General features: G+C 40.5%; 1 protein-coding gene across 3 annotated transcripts in view; it reads right to left on the bottom strand.

The window, feature by feature from the left end:
* The window catches only part of fermt2 (FERM domain containing kindlin 2), a 52,903-nt gene that overhangs the window by 24,238 nt on the left and 4,641 nt on the right, over positions 1 to 24,024 (bottom strand). For all 3 annotated transcript variants that reach the window (XM_061695701.1, XM_061695699.1, XM_061695700.1), the window contains exons 3-4: positions 7,784 to 8,017; positions 75 to 203 (exon numbers count right to left, since the gene is read on the bottom strand). In XM_061695701.1, coding sequence (XP_061551685.1) covers positions 75 to 203; positions 7,784 to 8,017 — 363 coding nt within the window. The remainder of the gene's footprint in view (positions 1 to 74; positions 204 to 7,783; positions 8,018 to 24,024) is intronic.

The following is a 24,024-nucleotide window of genomic DNA, read 5'->3' as shown; positions in this document are numbered from 1 at the left end:
TTTGGACCAGCGCATCTTGGTGGCTTTCGGACCAAAATTCGAAATAGATGCACCACGGGAAGTCAGTGACTGACCTGATCCAGGGGTTAACAGCGGACCCTCTACCTCCAGATCATCCTCCTCGGCCTCCTCCAACTTTTTCTTCTTCTTTTTGGGATCACGCGGCTTGCGCAGTAGAGATAACTCCTCTGGGTGACGAATATCTGCATAGAGAGACAGGTTGAACGGGTGAACAGCAGGTTGAATGGTTGAACCTAAGGTGAAAAGTCAGTACATCAACAATCGTGCTTTTCCTTTTTTCTTTTCTTCTCTTTTTTAAGCTCTGCCACAAAAATGGCGAGAATGACATGACAACGAGGGCATAGTAAATGATAACCATACAACAGAAAATGAAAGTGAACGTTAAGGAAATTGATTTCAGAGCTGCCAAATGTTACGGAATTTCCGTATATTGTTACAGATATCACTGAACATTGACTCATTACGGCCGTAAAACTGATTGTTCCGGACAATGAGGGGGAAAAAAATAAATAAATACAGCGTCTGACATTATCGTCACATCCACATTGAATCACTTTTTAGTACGCCGCCCGGCTGCTAAGCCGCGGAGGCGAAAGTTCTCTCGAATTAATCCATACACACAGATATTTTTGATGATGGGAGATCAAAATCTCATATACTGGCAGATTGAGTCAGGCTGCAACTGCATCCACCATTACAAAGTTGATGTGATAAAAACAAAATGACAACTATTGAAGCTGTAATTTATTGATGATAAGGACTGTCGCACGGAAATGTTCTTGATAAAATTTTTAAAATATGGAAATTGACAAATTTAGGCAAATTGCTCTGAAGTCAATTTTTATAGGTTGGCAGCTCTGTTATTGTCAATAGATTTTACGATTAATTAGTAGCCGCACTTGCGTATCATATAGCAGTTAAAAAAGTTAATGTTACTTTTTACATTGATGTCAGCTTAAACCCAGGAACTGATTAATTTAAAGTTACATTATTTCCAATCAGAAAACGTTGGCCATTGTGTTTGAATGTACAGAGTTGGAACTTAAAGGTTCTCACTAAATGTTGAACATGCTTCAGTGCTCTTTAAGCGCTACATGCAAAATTTAAAATGATAACACACCACATGTATTTTAAAAATGTGTGTTAAAAAAAAGATGTCTATGGAAAGAGTCAGCACAGGGACACGAGAGAAGGTAAGAAATGCAGAGACAGCTGCGGCACATGAGCACTGGAAAAATTGCAAATCTCTTTTCTCAAGGCCCCTACAAATCTTTCCTTGGAGTATACCTAATCCCCAAGTGAGACAGGCCAGACACAACCTCAACCATCCCACCCCCACTTTCAACAGCCATTTCTCAAACTCATGCACACACGCAAAAGTGCAATTGGGTTGCTGTAGAACAGTAGAACCTTAAACGCATCTTAACTGTGTGTGTGTGTGTGTGTATTTGAAGAGGATTTGATATAATGACTAAAACAGAGCAGCAGCTTTCTATGCTTTACCCCCCTTCTCAGGCCTCGGAGGCCAGGGAAGCATCACTCACCATAGACGGACATGTCACATGATGGTGGGCTTGAGTGGGAGCGGTGAGTTGGTCCTAAATGTGTCAAGGCCGGAGAGCTGATATGGCAAAGGCAAAGCACTTTTACACCCTCACAAATGTATTTACTGTGGTAACTTAAATGTGTTGTGAATTTGCCTTTTGGTTTTAGCAGCTGCTTCTGGCAGGTAGTGTCCATCTGACTTGCTGTACAGTAAGTATGCTGGGTCGCAGTAAGTGGCTTAATAAAGTAACATTACAGTCTGCAGCAACGTATTTGCTCGACTATCTTTATTTGCATCTACAAATACTGTAGATATTTTACAGAGTGAAGTCGCCTCTGAAAAAAAGGGTGGATTTCTTTCAGTCATACAGATCATCTGAAAATTACGTGATCGATCCAGTCATGTATTATGATCAGGACAACTGTACCCGTAAGTCGAGGTACCACTGTACATCCATTTGAATTCAGACTATGGTAAACAGAGTGCTGCTGCGGATAATGAATATCCTAGAGTAATTGACACCCACCCAAAAACACTTCTATCAGACAAGGATATGGCCTGACTAAATAGACCTCTTGCTATCAGTAGTTAAATAGTTGCTTGGCACCAAGATGCCACCAGATGACAAAAAAGTAGTATTTTTATATTAATCATACCTTCGTCTGAGGAAAAAAACAGCAAATAGATGAGTATTTCAGTATTTGAGGATAGGTTCCCCAAAAATCAACGAATAGGCAAATTTGCAAATGCCAGTTCCACTTACAGTATTTGCCGATAGAAAATGTCAAGTCATACAAGTATAAACATATGTTAACCACTTTATAATAAAACTAAAGTAAAATTGGTCACCCTTTGAAGATGCCCAACACAACACAAAAATGTTCTCCTCTGGTCAATTCCGCAGTCCCCGAATTCAGCTGTTAGCCATTATGCTATTGCTATCAGCATCTGCTTGGTTTAAAAAAAAAAAAAAAAAAAAAAAAAAAGAAAAGAAAAAGTCTACTACTCACCTATGGACAAACCACTGACTTCCCACCTTCACAACGAACAATTTAGTCTTCAATTAAGCTAACATGCATGTTCTAGGAATATGGGAGGAAGCCAGAGTACCCGGAGAAAACCCACCCAAGCATGGGGAGAACATGCAAACTTCACACAGGAAGGCCAGGGCTGAGACTCAAACCCAGGACCTAAAAAAATTGCTCCCCCTGTTCCAGTTTTGCATCGTGTTCTGAGCAGCCATGACAAACACACTACCATTGCCTTCCTTTATCGCAAAAATATATTCTGTTCTATGGTTACCATCAAACTTGTCCTCTTTGCCATCACATCGCACAAACTAGCCAACATGATGTTTTAAAATGTCTGTTTTTTGGTGTAATCTTCAGTAAAACTCAAAATTGTTTTGAAACACTGAGTCCACTGTAGTTTGTGTTATATTAGGATAATGGATGGGGGTGTGTGATTTAAGAGTCTGTCCAGAGAAGCGTGAGCCGAGGGAGAACATGGTAGCAAGAAGGCTCCTTGTTTGCTTTGTGTAACTAAAGCAAAAGCATTCCAGGGGTATTAAAAACTACCAGATGGGAGTTCGCTCACTCTCACTCTTCTCCTCCTCCTCTGGTCTCACTGTTGCGTTAAGACACTATCCCTGTGCCCTTATACAGCCATGTGAGCTGCAGGCGTGCTGCCGAGCTTCAGGCCCACTTAGCTGGGCTTCAGTACACGCACGCACACACACTTAAAACACACACACGCACACGTGTGTGTGTTTTAAGTGACGCGTGGCATTTAACTTACTACTGAGGAATAATGGGAATTAAGTAATGGTACACCCTATTTTTTTTTATTCACCACAAACCAAATGATTTCCCACAGACATGTGCAAGATCTTTACCTTATCTTGCAAGACTGAATTCCTGCGAGCTTATATCTAGCTCATGACTTCAGCTCTGTTAGCTTCTAAAAAGGTATTTTTCTTAGGCTTTTTTGTGTTTTATTGTGATGCCACCACAAAACGGTACAACTTGAATTGTTGCCAAAAACCATAGAACAGGAAATGGAACGTGTACAAGAACCAAATTATCTGGAAATTGAGCTGCACAGTTCAATGTTTTTAGTTTCCTATTATTACTATTATAAAAAGAAGTCAACTTCTTTTTACACTCTCATGACAGTCCAATATTGCAGACCTTGTCTCTATTTAGACCTCCATAGAGTGACTCTCTAACATGGACTCAGTATGAAAGTGTCAATTTTATTTCAGAAAACTACCTTAGTTTTGTCATAAGAGCATCCAGTTTTTTATCCACTGTGTTCCTATTTGGCTGAGACCGCCCACTTTCCTCTGATTGGTTGCCTCCGTGTAGGAGACCCACTTGTGAGAGCACACGTGTGTGTTATGTTGAGAGTGCTGGCTCAGGGGCCGAGTGGTAGGCGGAGATGTTCGCTAGTAATGTAGATATGCTCAAGAAATTCAAAATGACTTGTTTTTAGGCCTCTTGTCAGTAAATGGTTTGGCAAAATATGTCCCCTTTAAGATTGTTAAACTGTTACTTTAAAAAATATATTGTATGGTTATTAAAAGGTTATATGATAGCAGTTCTACGGCTGAGGAAAACCTTGACTGAGTAGCACAACTAATCTCATTACCAAAATTATATGAATGACGTTATGTTTGTGACTGAGAAGCAAATCTGATGCAAAGTCCCCCTTTGCAACAATTTCACTAACTTTGGTGGAAAGGTCCTGAGGGTTTTCGTTGCTGGGAAAATTCAGACAGACAAAGAAAACACCGGCAGAAGCAGATTTTACTGGGAAGAGGAACAATAGAGATACACTGCTCCCTGCTAATACAGTATTTCTCAAATTTATTGCTGACCGACCGAGTAAGCGTATGTTGAATTATAGGTTCATAATATTTCACGAGCTGGCAGGAAAAAAAGTTTACCAACACTTGCCACATACTTGTGGGCCTAGAGTGTTGACGTTTACACAAAAAAAAAAAAAAAAAAAAAAAAAAAAAAACAAGGTCCATTAGCGGAATTGACACCGCCAAAAGGAGAGTCAATCTTCCATCCAGGAGACATGCGGCAGTGAGCAGGCCTAGAGCCAGAGCTGAAGGCTTGACTTAGTTCCAGCAATGAATAAAAAAATAAGCTGTGCTGGAGATGTGAGCTCCCTGGAACACATGATTCACTGCAGTGACTAAGGCCAATCACTACACAGTCACATTCTAAATTTACAGAGCTCGAGCGCAATCACAGATTATTATTTATTAAAAAAAAAAAAAAGACCCTAGATGGACTAAAAAAAAAGGAGTGATTGCATCTTTGCTGACATTTCACTCATGTAGCTCAGATGCAAAGAGAGCGACTCACTAGGAACATTGTTATGACAACAGAGGGCAGGCATCCCAAGCAGACGTCGGTTAACAGGCCGTAAATCCGTCAGAATACCGGATCATAGAATGCTAAAAAAGGTCAGTCCTAACACTTGAATGGCCACATACATACACTGTATGTGTGCGTGCGTGTATATATATAAAAATACAAATCAGAGGATTTAAAAACTGACCAATATTTTCAGGAACAACCAAATGTACCACTTAAGCAGCAGTACTGATACATTAGAAAAATATGACTTCAGTAAAAAGTAACCCTCTAAATAATTACAGAAGTACTCCACGAAAAAAACTACAAGTACAGAGTAACGTGATTATTTTTTTTAATTAATCCGAGCATAAACGTCAAATAGCTTACTTATAAAAGGTGCAATGATTAATTGACAACTAATCGATTATCAAATTGATCAACAACTATATTGATAATCAATTAATCGTTTAGAGACCTTTTTAACTTAACATTGTCCAAATCCTCTGATTTTAGTCTCTGAACAGTAAATAGTCTCTTATTTCTGTAGTCCTCCATGAAAGCAGGCTGATTATCGTTTGTGTTTAATCAAAATAAGACATTCGCAAATATCTGATTTTGCTTTGGAAAACAACGATCAACATTGTTCCTTATTTTTTGACGTTACAGAACAAACCAGTCACCCACAATAATAAATTAATGAGAAAAAAATAACCAATTGAATCTAGTACGGAAATACTTATTTGAAGCCATAGAATGAATAACCTGTACCGTAATTGGTCGTGTATAATGCGCATTTATTACCCCCAAAAATGGTCAAACGTCAATAGTGCGCATTATACTACCACTATTCCACCGCCCCCTAGAGGTCATGAAAAAGTTGTACACTTTCATTCTAGTATTCTACCTAGAGGTTATGAAATAGGTGGAGACTACACTTTCATTACAATATGACTAAATTAAATGATTCAGCAACTGACCACATTTATTAGGAACATGTTATGTCACCCAAATCAGATATCACCACGTGTGCAGTAGATGTGTTGTTTCATTCAGTCAGATTCATGATAACCAAAACTAATAAATGCCACACCGCAAATAAACTGCTCTTTATTCCGCTCAGTAGGGAAGATAATCTGATATTACCATGTATAGGGTAGACGTCATTGGTGGTGGGTTTTTTTCAGTCCGACACAAGATTACCATAACTTGAGAAAACCCCCCACCTCAAATAAACCCCCCTTTATTCTGCTCAGTAGGGACAATGTCTTCAACCGCTTACATTTGTCACTAGTATAAGCCACTAGCTGGCGTTGCAACGCCACTTGGTATCCAAGGAAGATTGTTTTATTGATTAAAGTTCATTAATTTACTTTGTTTTAAAATCAAAAGGTCATTGAACAGATTGTGAGCTTCCATTGTTTAAGAGATGTGGTATTTGCTTCCTGTTATGGGTCTTTACGACAGTGTCAGTCTTCGCACAGATGACGACTAAACAACTAAAGTCGTTCATGTGGCGCTTAAGTGAAGCAGCCTGACTCTTGTTTACGTTACGTTACGTTGTGGTATACTGAGCTGAGAAATATAAGTGCCCTTTTTTGCTGCACACTTGGACTTCCAGCTCCAGTCTTGTGAAAATCGTGTATGCACTCATGAGGAGGTAAACAACGGTACTCTGTGCAGGGGTTTATAACACGGCAAAGGTGACTGAAGTGAACTCTGGGATGTCTAAACAAGACGAGCCCATGTCTGACTGGACAAACGGACGAGGAGCTGGTTTTAATCAGTGTCAGATGGGTGGTTTATGTGGAAAACAAACAGTGTTGAGGAACGGTATCATAAAACGTTATAACCCACGTTTGTCATTGGTAGTGTAGTGGTTCACATAGGATGGATGGCTGGGCCCTTTAACAGCACTTAAACTGATACTTTTTTTTCTCCATGTTAAGGAGTTTTGGCTGATGATAACCCAGCTGGAAGGCAAATTATAGTTAGTTAGGTCAACCTGTGAATTCCGTGGCTTCCAAGGCAGTATCAGTTGTGACAGAGTCGTGCGTAAGGGTATTCCGCAATAACATGATCGGGGTGTGAAGTTTAACACCCGACAGTCACTTCTCTCGCCCTTTTGTGTCAAAAGCGGCATGTTTGTCCAAGGGAAGCTACCCAGACATACAACCTTGACATCCTCCACCCTCTTATCTCCCTTGTCTTTGGGAGTAATCCAGTGAGCAGCCGTTTGATATTTATGAATGGTTCGTACTTTGCTGTGTTCCAAGCCAAAAATGATAATGTCTGTTTACCAAACATAAGCACAAGACAAGATGGAGCCCGAGTCCCAAGAACATGAGACCAGAGCAAACAGTGCACTACCTACAAGTTGGCAGAGCTGACTGAGCATGTTGGGTAAACACTATACTATATACTATATGAATATACTGTATTGGGGAAAAATTAGGACTGCAACAGCAAATCGATATTGATTTAAAAATCTAGCTGGTCTTTTTAATCTTTTTTTAAATATAGCTGAGGCAGAGAAAGTCATCTAAAGTGTTTTAGAATTTTTCACGCTACACAATGCTAGATAATGTGTTGAGTTGTCCGGTACCAAATGGCTCGCCGGTACTGGGCCATTGGTTGGGGACAACTGATTTATTACTTTAAGAGCGCTAGGATGGTCGTGCAGCAACTTGTTCATGCAATTTTCTGCACTGCCAATTTGAAATAATGTCCTGTTTTTGAATAAAGGGATGCGAATAAAAAAAATATATATTTCTTCCCATTCATTGATTATTAAAATAGTCATTAGATTCAGCCCTAAAAAAAATAATAATAATACCGCTCCACTTACTGAAGGTCTTGCAGATGTCGGAGACTGCTTTGAAGACACGGTCGGAGAAGTTGACTTTTACTTTCATGTGCTTCATGTTGGGCAGCTGCAGACGCAGGAGCTTGTGCTGCGGCGTGAAGAGCAGCCGGGCGTCGGCCTGGATGCCGTACTTGTCGAGCGTCCAGTGGGTCTTCAGCAGCCACGTCTTCTTCTTCTCCCACCATAGCGCGTGGTCTGACCAGTCCTTCTTCACGTCTGGTGGCGAAAGCGAGATGTTAACATGAAAACATACTAATATAAAAAAGGAAGAGTCATTCAAGATGGCCATGTACTTTAGTAATGAATAGGTTTTTGTTATTAATATTATTTGTCATGGAGGATTTTGGAGGCACATGAAGTGTTCATTCCATGTTTTTTTTTTTTAGTTCCACAAAAATTGCAGTCACTTGTCACACTGCTACAGTGAGGTGAATGTGCTAACCAGTCAGTAACCGTGACAAGCAAAAAATAAATCTTTAAGATTAAAAATCATAAATAGACACAAATAAGCTGAAAAGTAGCAAAATGGAACAAGGCCTGAAGCTTAATCACTAGCACTGCTTTTAATTTGCATGTTTTTTACTGGTTGCTTTTGTGACCATTCCTGTTCAACTGAGAAAATAAAGGACTTGCATGACTCGCATTTGAATCCGTTTGTGATTTTTGACAAGAATGAGAATTTAACGTTTTACAGTAGCGGTTAATTTCAGGTGATACTTGTGTTCTTGTTAATGTAACAAATGAGATGCGAGTTGCATCAGTTAAGAGTGTTTAAAGAACGTTCTGTTGTTTTGAACAGTCATTACAGTGGTAAACATCTCTTTTTACTTGTCTGACACTTAGCGATGTGTAAGAGGCTCAAAGCAGATATATGTTTTGTTTGTAAATACATTAAATATGTTTGAAGTGGCGGCACAGTGAGCGACTAGTTAGAGTGTCTGCCTCACAGTTCTGAGGACCGGGGTTCAATCCCCGGCCCCGCCTGTGTGGAGTTCGCATGTTCTCCCCGTGCCTGCGTGGGTTTTCTCCGGGCACTCCGGTTTCCTCCCACATCCCAAAAACATGCGTGATAGGTTGATTGAAGACTCTAAATTGCCCGAAGGTGTGAATGTGAGTACGAATGGTTGTTTGTTTAAATATGCCCTGCGATTGGCTGGGAACCAGTTCAGGGTGTACCCCGCCTCCTGCCCGTTGATAGCTGGGATCGGCTCCAGCACTCCCGCGACCCTTGTGAGGATAAGTGGCTCAGAAAATGGATGGATGTTTGAAGTGCTGAAAACATATGCGAAGACATCACAATACAGTGCTGAATTGTTGCGCTATAGCTTAAGCATCTTTTTCACCGTTTAAATTTTTCTGATTTTGTGGTGACATCACGGGACTGGGGCGTATACTTTGTAGTGAGAGTTCCCTCCCCCACTATATAAGTACGAAGTGACATCATTTCGTTTGTTATATACCTCAGTTATGAGAGGTAGCTGTGCTTAGCTTCCATAACAAGGCCCGTTTACCACTCCCGCGTTCATTTAGCAAGCTAACGATGGCTACACCCCAAAAATGCGTCTTCACTGGATTCCTCAAATTACAGAATAGCTCGGTGACGTTTTTTAAGCTCCCAAAAAACAAGGAAATAAAAAAGCGATGGATTGACTTTTTAAAGACACGCAAGATGGCGAGCTGAACATCAACACCACCAGCCTACTCTGCAGTGCACATTTTACGACTAATAGTTTTGTAAACTTTTACCAGAGACAACATGGCTTCGTGGGTAACTTGATACTAGTGAATGGGGGAGTGCCGACTGCCTAACGACCTGGGCTTCCGCTTACCATCCCACTGTTGTCAGGTGCAGTGTTCGGCTGTGACATTGTCAGCAACAACGAGAGTAAGTTGACTTGTGTGCTTATTTTTATGATTATAAACCACAATAACCATTCAATTTTGAAGTTGAGCCTCCCAACGTGATGTTACCTCATATAAGCTATCACCCTCACAGTATGGTTGATTCCTTTTGCCACATTCATCTGACACGCCTACAGTGTCTGAGAGCTGAGAGGTGGCCCTTATTATTAAAGTGTTTTTTTTTTTTCTTTTTTTAATTCATTCAAACTTGCTAGGCTTGTTAACATTATTCTTCTCTGTGGTGTTCTGAATTTACATGCCATTTTTTGGGGGTCTGTATAGAGCCACTTTACAATGTAACCTAAAACATGGCCTGTGCAGTTAAAACAGGTTTGGACTTAAGAACTAATTAATCCAAACATTTTAAAATATGAAATTTTGCTGTGAATTGCAAACAAATAAGGGATGGCCCAGCATCACGGAATGAATTGTGTTGGCCTTTGAAGGTTCCATTGTAATTCCTTTCATCCAATTGGATGCATAAATCAAGGACACAGCTGGCATTGGTCCAACATGTCAACCTAATGTCCCTTTTGGGCAGAAGATCATATGTGGGGTCTTCCAAAGAGTATTTATGAAGACAAAGTGTGAGGGAGTCGACTGTGTGAGAGATATCGGGATTCATACCCGCCGCTTTGTTGCAAAGTCACGCTGTGATCGCTGGAAAGCAGAGACAAGCCACCCAAAACCCTGCATTGCTTCCAGGGTGTTGCTCGAGAGCCACTCAACATGATGACAACGTAGCCCTGCTCTCATTGTGTATGATGCTATGGAAGGTAAGGACCCCAGGGATTGGAGGAAATTCAAAGCAGCTGTTTTGCTGGCTTACCACGCTCGAGATTCAGTTTCAGATTTAAACTCCCCACTATTGCACGGAGAATTGCTTTAACACCCCTACTTTAAACACACATTGGCAAAAGGATAGTTTCATAATTATACTTTCAGATCTCCCTTGGAGTGGTGATGTCATTACTCTAGCATTATTCAAGGAGTGGTGTCTAATTTCCTACGCCCTCGTACTCTTGAGACACTGTCCAGCCCATACAGTCTCCCCGCGGGTCTTTTCCTTTGCTCGCTGAGTCACTGCTCAGATGCAGACGTCCGTTTATTAAATCTTCCTTTTATCAGTTCAGTCGACATACTATATTGCGACAGCGCATGTGTGTTAAGAGGCTCCGAACGGAGACGTGGTAATGGCAAAATAATACACCCATACAGAAAACAAGGAAAATGACTATTTGAGGCAATGACACTTTTAAAGACACCAAAAAACTAAATTACTGTGATTTGAGGGTCACCATTACTGAAATAAATTACTTAATTGGTCAGATCACAGTTTCCCACAAAATGTTACTGATGTTTCCAGTTGACTGGTTTGTACCCAAAATGTGTCACTGGTTTTAACAGAAAGCACAGCTTAATTCCTTTTTCATTTAATTATTTTTTTTTTCAACACAATAGTCTGCTTCAAACAACCTCTAGTTTGTTTTGCCAGGTAATTGAACTCTACAGACCAAACCAAACAGTCGCGGTATGAACTACAGCATGATTTAATTATGGTAACAAAACAATCAAACCGTGTAAGATCCTTAACCACGTAATGGTGATGTACAGTAGCTAAAGTATTGCGTAAACCCATAAGTCCATTGAATTGAAAAACGTGATTTTGTGACAGTTCCAGATTTGACGAAATAGCCAATAATGGACATCTTAATTTGTGGATGTGGCCAGCTTGAGCTAGTGATGTGGTTGTGGAACATTTCCCAGAGCTCGTAGAACAAAAAGGTGGCTCAGGTCCCTACCAAAATGGATATAAATCGAGCCGCCATTTTTTGTGCCACTTCTGGGTCCGGCCGGGACCCTGTTGTGGGTGTGGAAGGTTTTCCCAACATCCTGGCCAAAAGGTTGCTCTTAGAGAACCGTATACATGATAACCAGAAGACAATTTTGGTAAGGCTATCTATGTTTACCGACAGTTAAGTCACCATTATGTTAAATTAAGGTTGAATCATATTGTAAGTACAACAATGAAATGGGCCAGAGTTTGTTTGGAACGGAAACCACCAGATTTGGTCTGCATCAGAGTTTAATTACAGTGTTCATGTCTGACCAGATGAATCGCACAAAAGGGGTCAATGTACTAGGGTTTATATAAAAACAATGTGCCAGTCTGTCTGTCATTATATACTAGGGTTTATATAAAAACAATGTGCCAGTCTGTCTGTCATTATAAAATGACGGGACGACGCATTTAAAAAAAAAAAAAAAGCCCCCAGGACCAAAATATGTAATTCATCAATGATGGCTTAAAAAAAACGACACCCAAGCAACTATTTATGCAGAGTTGTTTGGCGCGCCAGCTCGATGAGAACCAGACAAGAGTTACTCATCATTCAACGGCACAACACATTAGCCAAATGTGGCACCGAATGTCACATCAACATGACTGCAGCATAAGGACAAAATGGAGAGCTCTCATTGACAGTAAGTTGTTTTTTCATCATAAATAGCAACGACTGACTCATTGCTTCCGTCTTGTCTAAAAAGGAAAATATTACGCTGATATCGAAAGTGATTGGATGCCATGGAAACCTCAACCCTTGAAAGGGGCATCCGTAAGAAGTGTTGACACCCCCCTGCAGATCCCATCTAAAAGAGCTAAATGAAAGGGGTTTGACATAAATCAACACATTGGCAGCTTAGAATCAGGAAACAAGACCGCTGTGATGCCAAGCACAGCAAACCGGGTCGAGGAAGAGATTACAAAGGTGATTAGAACTGGGAAGAAAGTTCAACAAGAGTGGCCAGCAGCCTCTCAATGCAGATGTCATTATTGTGGGGCCCAACTGAGGGAGGGCGCAAGGGGGTGATGCAGTTTGCCGCTACCACACCGTTTACACTGCAAACACTTTGTAGCAGAGTGAAAACATTCCATAGTTTTCTTTGAGGGGGGACATTGCGTGCATTACTAGCGGCATTGGGTCTAGCTGTCATCACCACTTCCTGATGCCTCAGCTGTGCAACACCTCTTCATGACTACCATAATGAGCTGCTTTCACACAGAGATCCAGCAAAATTGTTGCAATTGAGCCATAACAGTAAATCTACCGAGACAGGAAGGTTTTGTCAACTTCATGGGGTGAATTGGGACTTATGGGAACCAGAAGGAACCAGTCAACGGAAGCCTCTTTCACGGCAACAATCTTGGAAATCGAACAATCGACAAGTCGCCTTTGTCCATGCTCACCATGACACAGAAAAGAGAAGGAAAAATGCCAGCAGCGTAAAAGGGGCTTAAGATGTGGGTTCATGTCCTGACTATGAGGACTTGAAGACAAACAATACGTACGAAAGAGGCATTATGATTTCAGCACAACATACTGGGAGACATGAGTGCCGAGTATTAAATGTAACACTCCTGTCCCAGCAGAATATCCTTACACACAGGGAGCAACCTGCCTCTATTAGGAATCTGACAGGTGGAAAATTGCAGAGTCAACTTTGTACCTCAATTCCACGTTGCTTTTCTGTATAAACGGGACTAACATGGAAAAAACACGGAAAAATTACAGCTTTACAACAGCTGTCTTAACACTAGAGCCGATATAAAAAAGGCAAAAAAGACTAATTAGGATGAAGGTTCGAAAAATAGTCGAATGTATTTTCATAAGATTTTTTTATGTCACAAGCATGTAATTTCTCATGTCTGACAGCAATGCTAGCACTTATCCACTCACTCTGCACCACAAACCAAATTCTATAGAAATCAGGAAATCTCAGCCCTCATATAGTCAGCCTACCTAAACCACCACAGTGACTGTAGGGCGCTATAAATGCACATTAAGCCCCTTGCACACTGCATGTTAAATTGCTCTTTTTGTCCGTGCCGTTTACTGAAGTCCACCAAGGACGTTTCTACCATCTGAAGTAGAATCAGATCTGTAACAGAGGTAGGACACGACCTCCCACCTGTCCCAACGCACACCCAGAGCCGAAAGGGACAATCCTTCCCATCTGCAAGGTTCACTTCGCTGGCCCTTTTGTGTCGAAATAAACTATTTTCTGCCTACCAGGCATCATCTAATTATCTGATTTGGGGATGCAGCAGTGTCGTGTTGTGAAACTGCACACATTTGGGGAAATATCCCGCTCTGCTGAACTTTGAGCAAACAATTTTGCGGGATCACTGTGTGAAAGAGGCTTCACTGACCGCTCTTCTTGACTCCTGCCTGTTCCAACTCACCCGCTGAACCTGACGGGAAGTTTTTTTTTTTTTTTTATGTTACAACATGAAATTACCTGATCGCGGGATGCAATTTTGATTATCTCTGTGTGAAAGGGGGTTGCTTTACCTCAACAATCATAATTCCAGTCTGTTCCATCTCACCCCTAACAACCATATGATTTCCAGTCCTGATTCCAGTCTCCCGTCTATGTCATGTTCAAAAGACGAGAAGCTGGTTCACGGGGGATTGAGGCCAAGCCAGTCTGAAACTAACAACAATTTTGTAATTGTTGCGTATCCCTCAAAAACTTTAGAATGTACTGAAATTGACATTAGATGCAACAAGGTGACGGCAAAGAACTATTGTCTAAATGAAGCTCCTCAACTCTAGTACCAAGATGCCATCAGTTGGCGCCAAAGCAATACTGTTATTGCTTGAACACAAGAAGAGCAAACAGGCAAAGTTTTCAGCAAATAACGGAGCATAGGTTCCCAAAAAAACAAAACTGAAAATTGGCTAATGCAGAATCACGAATATGTGGGGGATCACTTTATGTATTTTCGATCTGTTATGGCTCCAATGTGACAATGTTGGCTGTTGTGGATCTCTCTACCCGAAAGACATTTTCCTCCCGATTAAGTGATGCTGCGTCATACTGTGTGAAAGCTTCACTTGCGTCTGATGCAACCATTTTGCAGCCTCTCTGTGTGAAAGAGGTTTCAGTTCAATGTTCCTTTTAGCTCCCGTCTGTCCTAACTCACCGCCAACAGGACAAATACCTTCCTGTCTGCAATTCCACGTGGGGCTTGGGGTTGGACGTTGGATGGGTTCTTTCGGCAACGAGGAGGTAACTTAATCCACACGCAGTGAACAGGGAGGGCAAACGGCATGTCCCGACTAAAAATACAGCCTCCCAAACCTGACGTAATGCGGCAGACCGGAGAAGAAGCAGGAGAGGGCTGGTGGGGGTGGGGGAATGGTGAGGGTGGTGGGGGGGGGTTTGCCTAAGTAATTGGGTGCATGAAACGTGGACCTGCGAGCCCCTCACCGTGATGCGTGTGTGTCTTGAAAGACAAGGGTAGGGAAAGCAGAGCCACTGTTTTATGACCTCTAAAGGACGGGAACGATGATCCTAAGATTTAATGCGTGTGTGCCGTGTTCTTATTTGGCCATTAACGGCATGAGACGCGTGTGTGTTTCTACGTGGGCACGCTTTAACGAACTAAATTAATCCATAAATTCTGTTTAAGTGATTCGTTTTTATTCAACACTCTCCAACCAGGACCGCTTTCCTTGCTACCACAGTCAGCAACACTGCTTTACACCGTTTATCAAGAAGATTCAAGGGCATCAAACCAGTAAAGGCAACCTTTGTTCATAAGAATAATGCATAAAACATTGTTTCCTTTGAGCATTCTTCATACGCATGTTCATGTTCGCACTGTTACTAATGTAAGCCTTGGGGGAGGGGACACTGGAGATGGATGGAGGAGAAAATGAAAAGGACTTGGAAAATGGAGGAAGATCAATAAGGAGTCACTGTGATAAGTGACTGAGCAGGCCAAAACAAAAAATAACAATTTTCTTCGGAAAAACAGGTATTAAATAATTACTAAGGTTCTAAAAACGCGTCGATCTAGTGGCTAATATCTAGAAACGATCAATTCTGAATGTAGGTTATGCTTGTTCTTCTACAACGGGGTGTTAAATGACTGATACCCCCCTAAAAGGGTTTGTAATTGCCTATAGATCCCACAAGATGGCAGCAAAGGACTACCTTTGTCTAAATGAAGCTCCTCAACTCACTTCAACAGTTCCTTAGCAAGGTACCACCAGATGGCACCAAACCAATACTGTGTGTTTTAACCTGACCACAAAACTGCAAATGGGTAAGTTTTTAAAATATCTGAGGACAGGTAAAATAAATAAACAAACAAACAAACAGGCAAATGCCGAAACACGAATATGAAAGGATTCAGTCATTTGACCGTGGATTATTTATGTTTCGTATCATTTCCTATGGGGAAAAATTCCTTGGTTGAACTATTTTTTTTATTTATTTTTTTTAATTATAATATTGGGTAATTTCTCCCATCTAAACTTTCTTGCAACAACATAATACATATATTGTTGATAATAAATGCCTAGTGTAATTCAACTGAGAGAGAAAAGAAACAGCAGTGACAATCAGCTGAGTCCACAAGCAAAACACAAGACTCATGACATTGACTGATAAGAGTTAAAATAAGACAGACGTTGCCAGTCAGTGCATTTCCATGCGTATGCACACAAACACAGTGTAATCTTTTGGTCTGTTTTTCCAAAGGTACGCTGGTTATGGCGGCAGGGGTTTTGGAAGGGCATGATGGCAAAGTTAAGCATTTTCGGATGATAATACCACAACAAGGGGAAGAGGCTCGCCCTGTCGTTTTTATGGTGCCTCCAGTGTGAAGCCGCTAGACGACAACTTTGTTTCCATACACAACAGACATCTGCAGGTTTGTTTGTCTAAATCAAGCATCCAGTTTGTAAAAAGGCAGTGTTGGTTAACATTTAAAACACAATGCCAATGTTCTAGGTCTCCATTTCACACAGTCAAGCGAGATACCATCAACACCAGACAGTCAGCATGAATACAACAGCCGCGATAAAGCCAGGTGATGACAATATCTGTACAACACATACAAACACAGAGGATTAGTGTGGCTGATTGATGTGATACAAAACACGAGCTCATGACAAAAGCAGCGAAACTGGTTCACCTGACTCATCATTTTTACAGCAAAAATTCAATGTCTCCGAGGTATTGTACAACCTAACCTATATCTATAAAGTGTTTGCCATTGACAAGGCTAGTTGAGAACATTTTAGTCATGTATTAATACCAGATCAAATCTGTTGATTTTTAACCTGTGTCCCTGCTTCTACTCTGTACTGAAGCAATTAAAGTTACCAAACTATGTTTACGTGTACAGCTGTAGAGCAATTTTTGACCACGATTTCTGCGCAAAGTACAGCGCTCAAGTCTCACAAAAATAGAACCATCCTTATGCGAGACATTCAGATAAATATATCTCAATAGCGTTGTATCATGAGTTACTCCGATCTGTGTCCCTAGTATTAACCAGAATCCATGCTTGGCTTTTTTTTTTTTTTGGGTACCATTTCTTAAGTGTGACTACACAAAATAAATGCGGAGGGGTGGTCGAGCTGTGGCTATTTGCAATCAATCCAAATGAATAAAAATTACTTTTTAGCTGGGTCCTTGGTTCTAGGTGTGCTTGAGCATTAAGTTAGCATGGACTTAATGTCCCTAGAGTTGTACAATTCAAAATTAGACCAAAAGGATCCTAAAAATAAGATCTTGACATCCGAATGCCGATATATCACATAAAGTGATATTAAAAGTTGTGTGTTCGTATCGAATTGTGATTTGCCATTGCCTTTTTGTACAATTTAGGGCTACATTCTTTCAACATCAGATGGTTGTTCACAAAATAAGTGCTGGTTGGGTCTTACAATTTAGAGTTGTCCACATTTTCCATAAATCTAAATGAATACATTGTAGTAAAGTGCAATTGTTGCTTAAACTTTGTGATAGCTCTAAAATTTAATGACCCGTTAGTCCAACAATTTGGAATTTGACCACAAATTTGGAATTTGACCACAAATTTCAGGGCAAAAATTCACACAATATTCCACGTTACAAGGCTGTCGCTTGAGTCTGTTAACATGAACATGATAGAGACTATGTATCTTAGATCGTTTTCTTCCAATATATTGATGATCACAAGATTGCCATGTCGTGACGTCTCCGACTGAATCTGTAATACTAAACAGCATGTAGGTATGCTTGATAGTTTTTTTCTGTGCAATTTTCTACTAAATTCTCATAAAATGGGGTGGCTGAAAACAATGGTCAAGGTAAAGTCTTGACTATTTTTGATACATTTTACAGTGAATAAATTAAAATTGGAGGTTTTTAATAGTATAGTAGAATGAGGAGCATTTTCATGTTTGCTCAAGAATTAATTATAGCACACAGCACAAACATTACTGGGCAAAATCCACCTATAATTAAGGCTTTTTAGCCAGCCTAAAATATATTCAAAAGGGACAATTAGGCTTGTGATCTTTGACAATAACTTTATACTCAAGTCAATGATCTCAGAAGGTCACGACTGGACTAGAAACTGTCAGGGGACATCACAACGGTTTGATATTGATTGTACTGCCAATAGCAGTTACACCCTCAGGGACACCAGCCAGTCTAAATTAACGACACAGAGAGTAGCTACAGTATCTGAACTAACTGGGGCTATTGTAAATGCTAGACCTATCCGAGCATGGAACACTTTAGAAGGCGTAGGCAGAAAGCAAGTTTGCAGTTCAAGATAAGTACAGGCACGAGTATGCTTGCATTGCGGCATTAGCAGCCAGATGGCTATTAGCGTAAACCTTAGAGACAGGTACTTTGTGTCATCATCCAAACAGGGGCAAGAAAGTGGTACACTCTAGTGCTTCACATCACCCTGACGCAGTTTGATAAAAATTAGGGACGTTGTGGAATAACAACATTACCAAGAAAGCTGAGAGGGGACTCAGATAAATATAGAAGATATGCAATGTGCAAGATGTTAGACACTGTTAGAAAGATGAAGTACTGTGAATGTGAAATTAATCAAATGTAGCATTAAAGGAAAAACTCTTTCCATTCTAGTTGATCATGTTATGACCATACATTTTTCATACAATAATGTACAGTGCCATTTTTCTTACTTTAAACCGTATTACAATTTATTTATCTTCCCCTATTAATCTTTATTTATTTATTATCTCTATTCAGAGATTGAACTCCCATTACGTGAAATCTTCGTGTGAACAGTGGCCAACTTCTTTTTACACTTGGTTGACACTTTAGAATGCCAACTGCCCATACTTGACTCAAAGATTGAGATCACGTTTTGTTTTTAGTGTCTTTTTTTTTTCAACTCTTGTATGAGATTTAAGACTGTGTCATTTAAGTGTGAGAATGTATTTTTTTGTCTCTACTTTTTATTCTTTTATTTTTTTTACTAATGTGACCCTTAAGAATAGCAACCATTCATCAGTGACTCATCATCGAAAAACGAGAACACATTTCATGTTTTTATTGGAATTGGGGAGCAAAAGTACACAAGAAAGAATTTCAGGGTTTAAATGAAACTACTCTCCGTACACTCTGCGACTATAAACGACACATTAAATCATTCTCTGGTTAAAGGTTACGCCTTGGCTGTGGAAAAACAACACCTTCCATTTGGGCCTTCATTGTGAAATGACTATAGAACCTTAACGAAAAAGCGGCGTATTGGTTTACGCATTGAGACGCAGGTGTGCGGTTCTGCGACAACAATGCCAGAGGCTCTAAAATGTCCTTGCACTGGATTCCTTGTGTCGCATAAACCACTGAAGGAAAAGGGAAGGGGCAAAAAGCACAGGAGGCTAAAGTTCTATGGAAGAGAATGATTGGGAGAGTTAATAGGGGTGGGAATTGGACTATACGATAACATGACATTTTGCCAAGGATACCAATAATATCACAATAAAGAGAAAACCATATTCGATAAATGACTCACTCAACCCAAGTAACTAGTGAAAAGTCATGATTTGATATTGTGATATTTGGCGAACTATGCCACTTATATACAGATACAGCAACTGTGTGATAATTGTTATATATTGGAAGAAAAACATTTAGAATACATCGCAATACCTATGCATCTAATAAATCATCAATGAACACAATATGATATCACAATACTTTGGCAACAATTCAGATTCACAAAACTATGTATCCCTCCAAGGCAATTAAGGATGCCAGTAATTTACATACAGCGTGTGTACCATGTACGATACATCACAATATATATACAACTAATAAAAAACTCACAATACTGTATATCACATCACAATATTTAGGCAACAATACAAATAATATCGCGATACAGCGATAACCATTACATATTGGTAGAAAACATGTAAAACATCACTAAAGCAACGTGGCTAATCGAAATGCAAAACGCCACAGTATATTTAAATTATATTTTTATCAGTGACTGGGCAGTCACTGATATATTGGAAGACAACCATCTATAATACCTCACAATATCAAATACTGTATGCATTATGTCTCTATGGGTCGTTTAGCTCCGCAATGAGGGGAATGCAGTGATTCACATAAGATTACAGGTTAAATTTGTCATGAAGTACTGATACAGTACTATATTACAAGTGAAAACTATACGTCAAGGTATCGATATTTTGCCGCACCTCCAGGCAGATTTATTGTATGCTGAAAGTTGTCCCTAGTCAGCATATGAGCAGAGAACAGCACAATCACTGCCCTGCAACATCTTGCAAGTCAAACAGGAAAGCGCTGGCCTGGGCAGGACCGCTATTTAGGCTAACTACTTCCTGTCAAGGAGATTAGGGAGCAGGATGATCCCGAGGGCTGCTTTTTGATTCATAAAAGCCAGATCCTTGCTATCTCCCATCGACATGACTGGATAGTTTGAGAATGGCAACATAGTTTAAAAAGTCAAGGTTATGTTTCCCCAAGAGGTATTCAAATGTAAAGGATTGGCATTTAAAAAATAAATAAAAATAAAAATAAAAAACAGAATACTGGGAATTGACCAAGCTGCAGAGGGCGAGAAGAAGGTGCGTATAAACCCAGAGGAAGTTAGGCTTCCTGTTGTATGTCACATCTGTTTCCTCGCAAAACTTGTGCTCCAATTGTTTGTAAAAGAAAAAAAATAAAAGTTCCTAGCAGGACAGAGAATTGAGGAAAGTCTCCTTCTGAGCGAGTCCACAAGAACATTATGAGATGTGTGGATGAGCAAAATAAACGAGCACCTAACTGGACCAGCTATGTTGCCTTTTTGGGCAGTCGGGACCTGATTCAGGAGATGCTTGCCGTTTTTAGGTTGCTGACACTTTGGAGCGCACATGGCATTTTTTCATACTTGTGTTTTAAAAGAAACAGAAAAGACTGACGACTAATCTATATGTTTGAACCCTCCCTTGATATGTGAGGAAAGGTCTCGGTGGTTGACCGGTCGGCTAATTTTCAAGGACCACCCACCACTGGAAAGTACTACACCAAGGATCAGTCACAGTACAACATTTTATGTTTGCTCAACTTCTATTTATGGAAGAGCTGAGCAGCCAGCACCGCAACCTAGATATCGCCTCAAAATGGAGTCTAACGCTCTATGAATTTGTCAATATTTTTTTTTAATCACTGACATGGTTGGTCACGGGGCGGCACGGTTGACGACTGGTTAGCACATCTGCCTCACAGTTCTGAGTACCCGGGTTCAAAGCCGGCCTCGCCATGTTCTCCCCGTGCCTGAGTGGATTTTCTCCGACTACGCCGGTTTCCTCCCACATTCCAAAAACACGCATAGTAGGTTGATTGAAGACTCTAAATTGCCCAGAGGTGTGAATGTGAGTGCGAATGGTAGTTTGTTATTTGTGCCCTGTGATTGGCTGGAGACCAGTTCAGGGTGTATCCCGCCTCTTGCCCAAACATAGCTGGGATAGCCTCCAGCACGCCTGCGACCCTAGTGAGGATAAGCGGCACGGGAAATGGACAGATTGATGGTTGGTCGTCACTCTCGCACAGAACCAGTAAGTATGCCAAGAGTAAGCAGACAGTTAGTCCAGACAAACAGAATACTGATGGTCTATTTCTGCAACAACCATCTAGTGCAGGGGTGTTTAAACTTTTTCTTCTAAAAAGGACCACACCGGAAAATAAAATTTATTTACTTTTTAAAAAAAAAATTTTTTTGGTTTTAAATCGAAGGATCCACCTTTAATTCATTGAACACGCCAAAACTGATCCTTCGTTGCAGGTAAAGGTACTTTAGAGAATTATATAGAGTGGTACCTCGACTTGTGACAATTTTTTTCACGATACGATTTTATTGCCTTGAGCGTTTCAGCAACCTATATTTGAACATAAACGGTAGCAACACATGCAGGCAGTGCATACAACAATACTCCCAGGCACATTCTTGAAAATGACTACTATTACTGCAGCTTAATTGCGACCGTCTTCTTCCGTTTCATCGTCAAATGCACGTGTACTATGTCTATGTACTATACTGCCTCCTGCTAGCCAAGGCACACACACACACCAGAATCAATGCGTATTGAATTCCTACATGAAATTATTATATACAAACTATTTTAATTGTTTACATTCTGTTTGTTATTTCTGTACATTTTCATAAACTACAATATTTTACTGTGCTATTTTGTTTATTTTTTTCACAATGGACACTTTTGTTGCTGTCCATTAAAAAGCATGTAGGCCAAATTTTTGCATTTTTTGTTTTGTTTTTTTGTACTGTAACGCCAAAATGCATCCTATTTGTAATGTCCCCCTCCCCACACCCCCCCCCCCAAAAAAAGAAAGAAAAACAAAAACACAATTTTGAGACGTATGCTTTTTTGGGGGGGGGCAGTGATGATAAAGTCTATAACAAAAAGCTTAGTGTGTACATGGGTGATTCTTTGGAATTCTGATCCCAACTACTTATTCCATCCACACAAGTTGGAAAAAAGTAGTATAAGAAGGAGGGGAGAACTCTACAGAGGGAGGGGGCTGAGAATGCAGCAGTGACGGCAGTAACGGGGAAACAACATGCCAGACCCTGGAAGTCATTTCCTGCTGCATCCAAGACTTTTATGGAATTCTAGTAGTAATGTGGCTGACAAGTTCCTCTCTCTGACCCCTCCCCATTGTTACTTCATGCGTCACACCCCACCACCACCCTACACTCAGCTGCAACATTTGCATACACAGCTGATTCAAGCAAGGCGTTTTCAATAGCGTAAGCTTGTCTTGCTTCGTTTACAAAACTACGGATTTTAACAAGAGTCTCAATCCAAATATCGTAGATGGTCATAGATGATGCCGATGTATCCCACTGGGCATTCATTAGCCAATAGGGCTTCGTTTACTTCTCTTTGCGGTTTGTGATACTAGCAAACAAACTTGGTCTTGACCCCGAAAAATCAATGGTTATCCTCGCTACAGCGAAAATGACAGGTCACAAAGTATTTATTGACTGGCCATATATGGGACCTTATGTACAGTGGATATAAAAAGTCTACACACCCCTGTTCAAATGCTAGTTTTTTTTTTTTTTTTGTGATACAAAAAAATGACATTCAAACTTGTGTTGTAATGTGCTGTAAGATGTAACAACAAAAAATGTCAGGAAAAGCATACTAGAACATCATGGGGTTGATCAGAGGCACTTTAAATGGTGGCAGGCGTGTGCTGACTCCCATTCGACATGAGTTTGAATGTGATCATTCTCAACACAGCCACATCCCCAACTATAAGAGTGTGTGCACACTTGTGGAACCACATGACCTCAGTTGTTTATTTTTACTTCCCCTCTCGTAAAGATTTTTTTCAATTAAGTTGTACACCATTTAAGCCACAGTAAATGCAGAAAAAGGTTTGAAATTATCTCGGTTACATTTTGTTTACATCACAAAAACCTGGCATTTGAACAGGGGTGTGTAGACATTTTATCTACTCGGTAATCACTTGGTTTGTACTGTAATTTTGCCGGCCAACCGCACTTAATACGAGCCAATATCCCCGGTCTTGACGGCTGAACCTGGCCCTTTAATGACAATAGCAGTAACTTTACTAGAACCTCCCGCCCACAAGTGTTGTTTGTTTGTGCAATATTTGTATTATCTTTTCCAGGCACTGGCAGCACTTGGTCAGAGAACAAGTGAACTGACAGAAAGGTGAAAGCATTACGAGAGGGTGGCTTTAAATAAGGGTTACAGTGGGGGCTGAAGTACCGCTGTGATCAATAGCTGAGTGCCTTCCTGGCATTTGTCTATTTAATCCATTATCGAAGGCCATCTGAGCCTGGGATAGTGCGCGCGGGACGGCTGGAGAGGATGAGCTGACTGACTGAAGCAGGCGAGCATCTGTCCAATCGCGTGGCCGTGCTCACGTGCGCTAACACGTGCACAAGTAGCGGCGAGAAATGCATTTTATATGGACAGCTGCCA

This window comes from Phycodurus eques, chromosome 14 (assembly GCF_024500275.1).
Source record: "Phycodurus eques isolate BA_2022a chromosome 14, UOR_Pequ_1.1, whole genome shotgun sequence".
Classification (NCBI taxonomy): domain Eukaryota; kingdom Metazoa; phylum Chordata; class Actinopteri; order Syngnathiformes; family Syngnathidae; genus Phycodurus; species Phycodurus eques.
The sequence above is the reverse complement of the archived record's forward strand: the minus strand, read 5'-3'. Positions and strand labels throughout refer to the sequence as shown.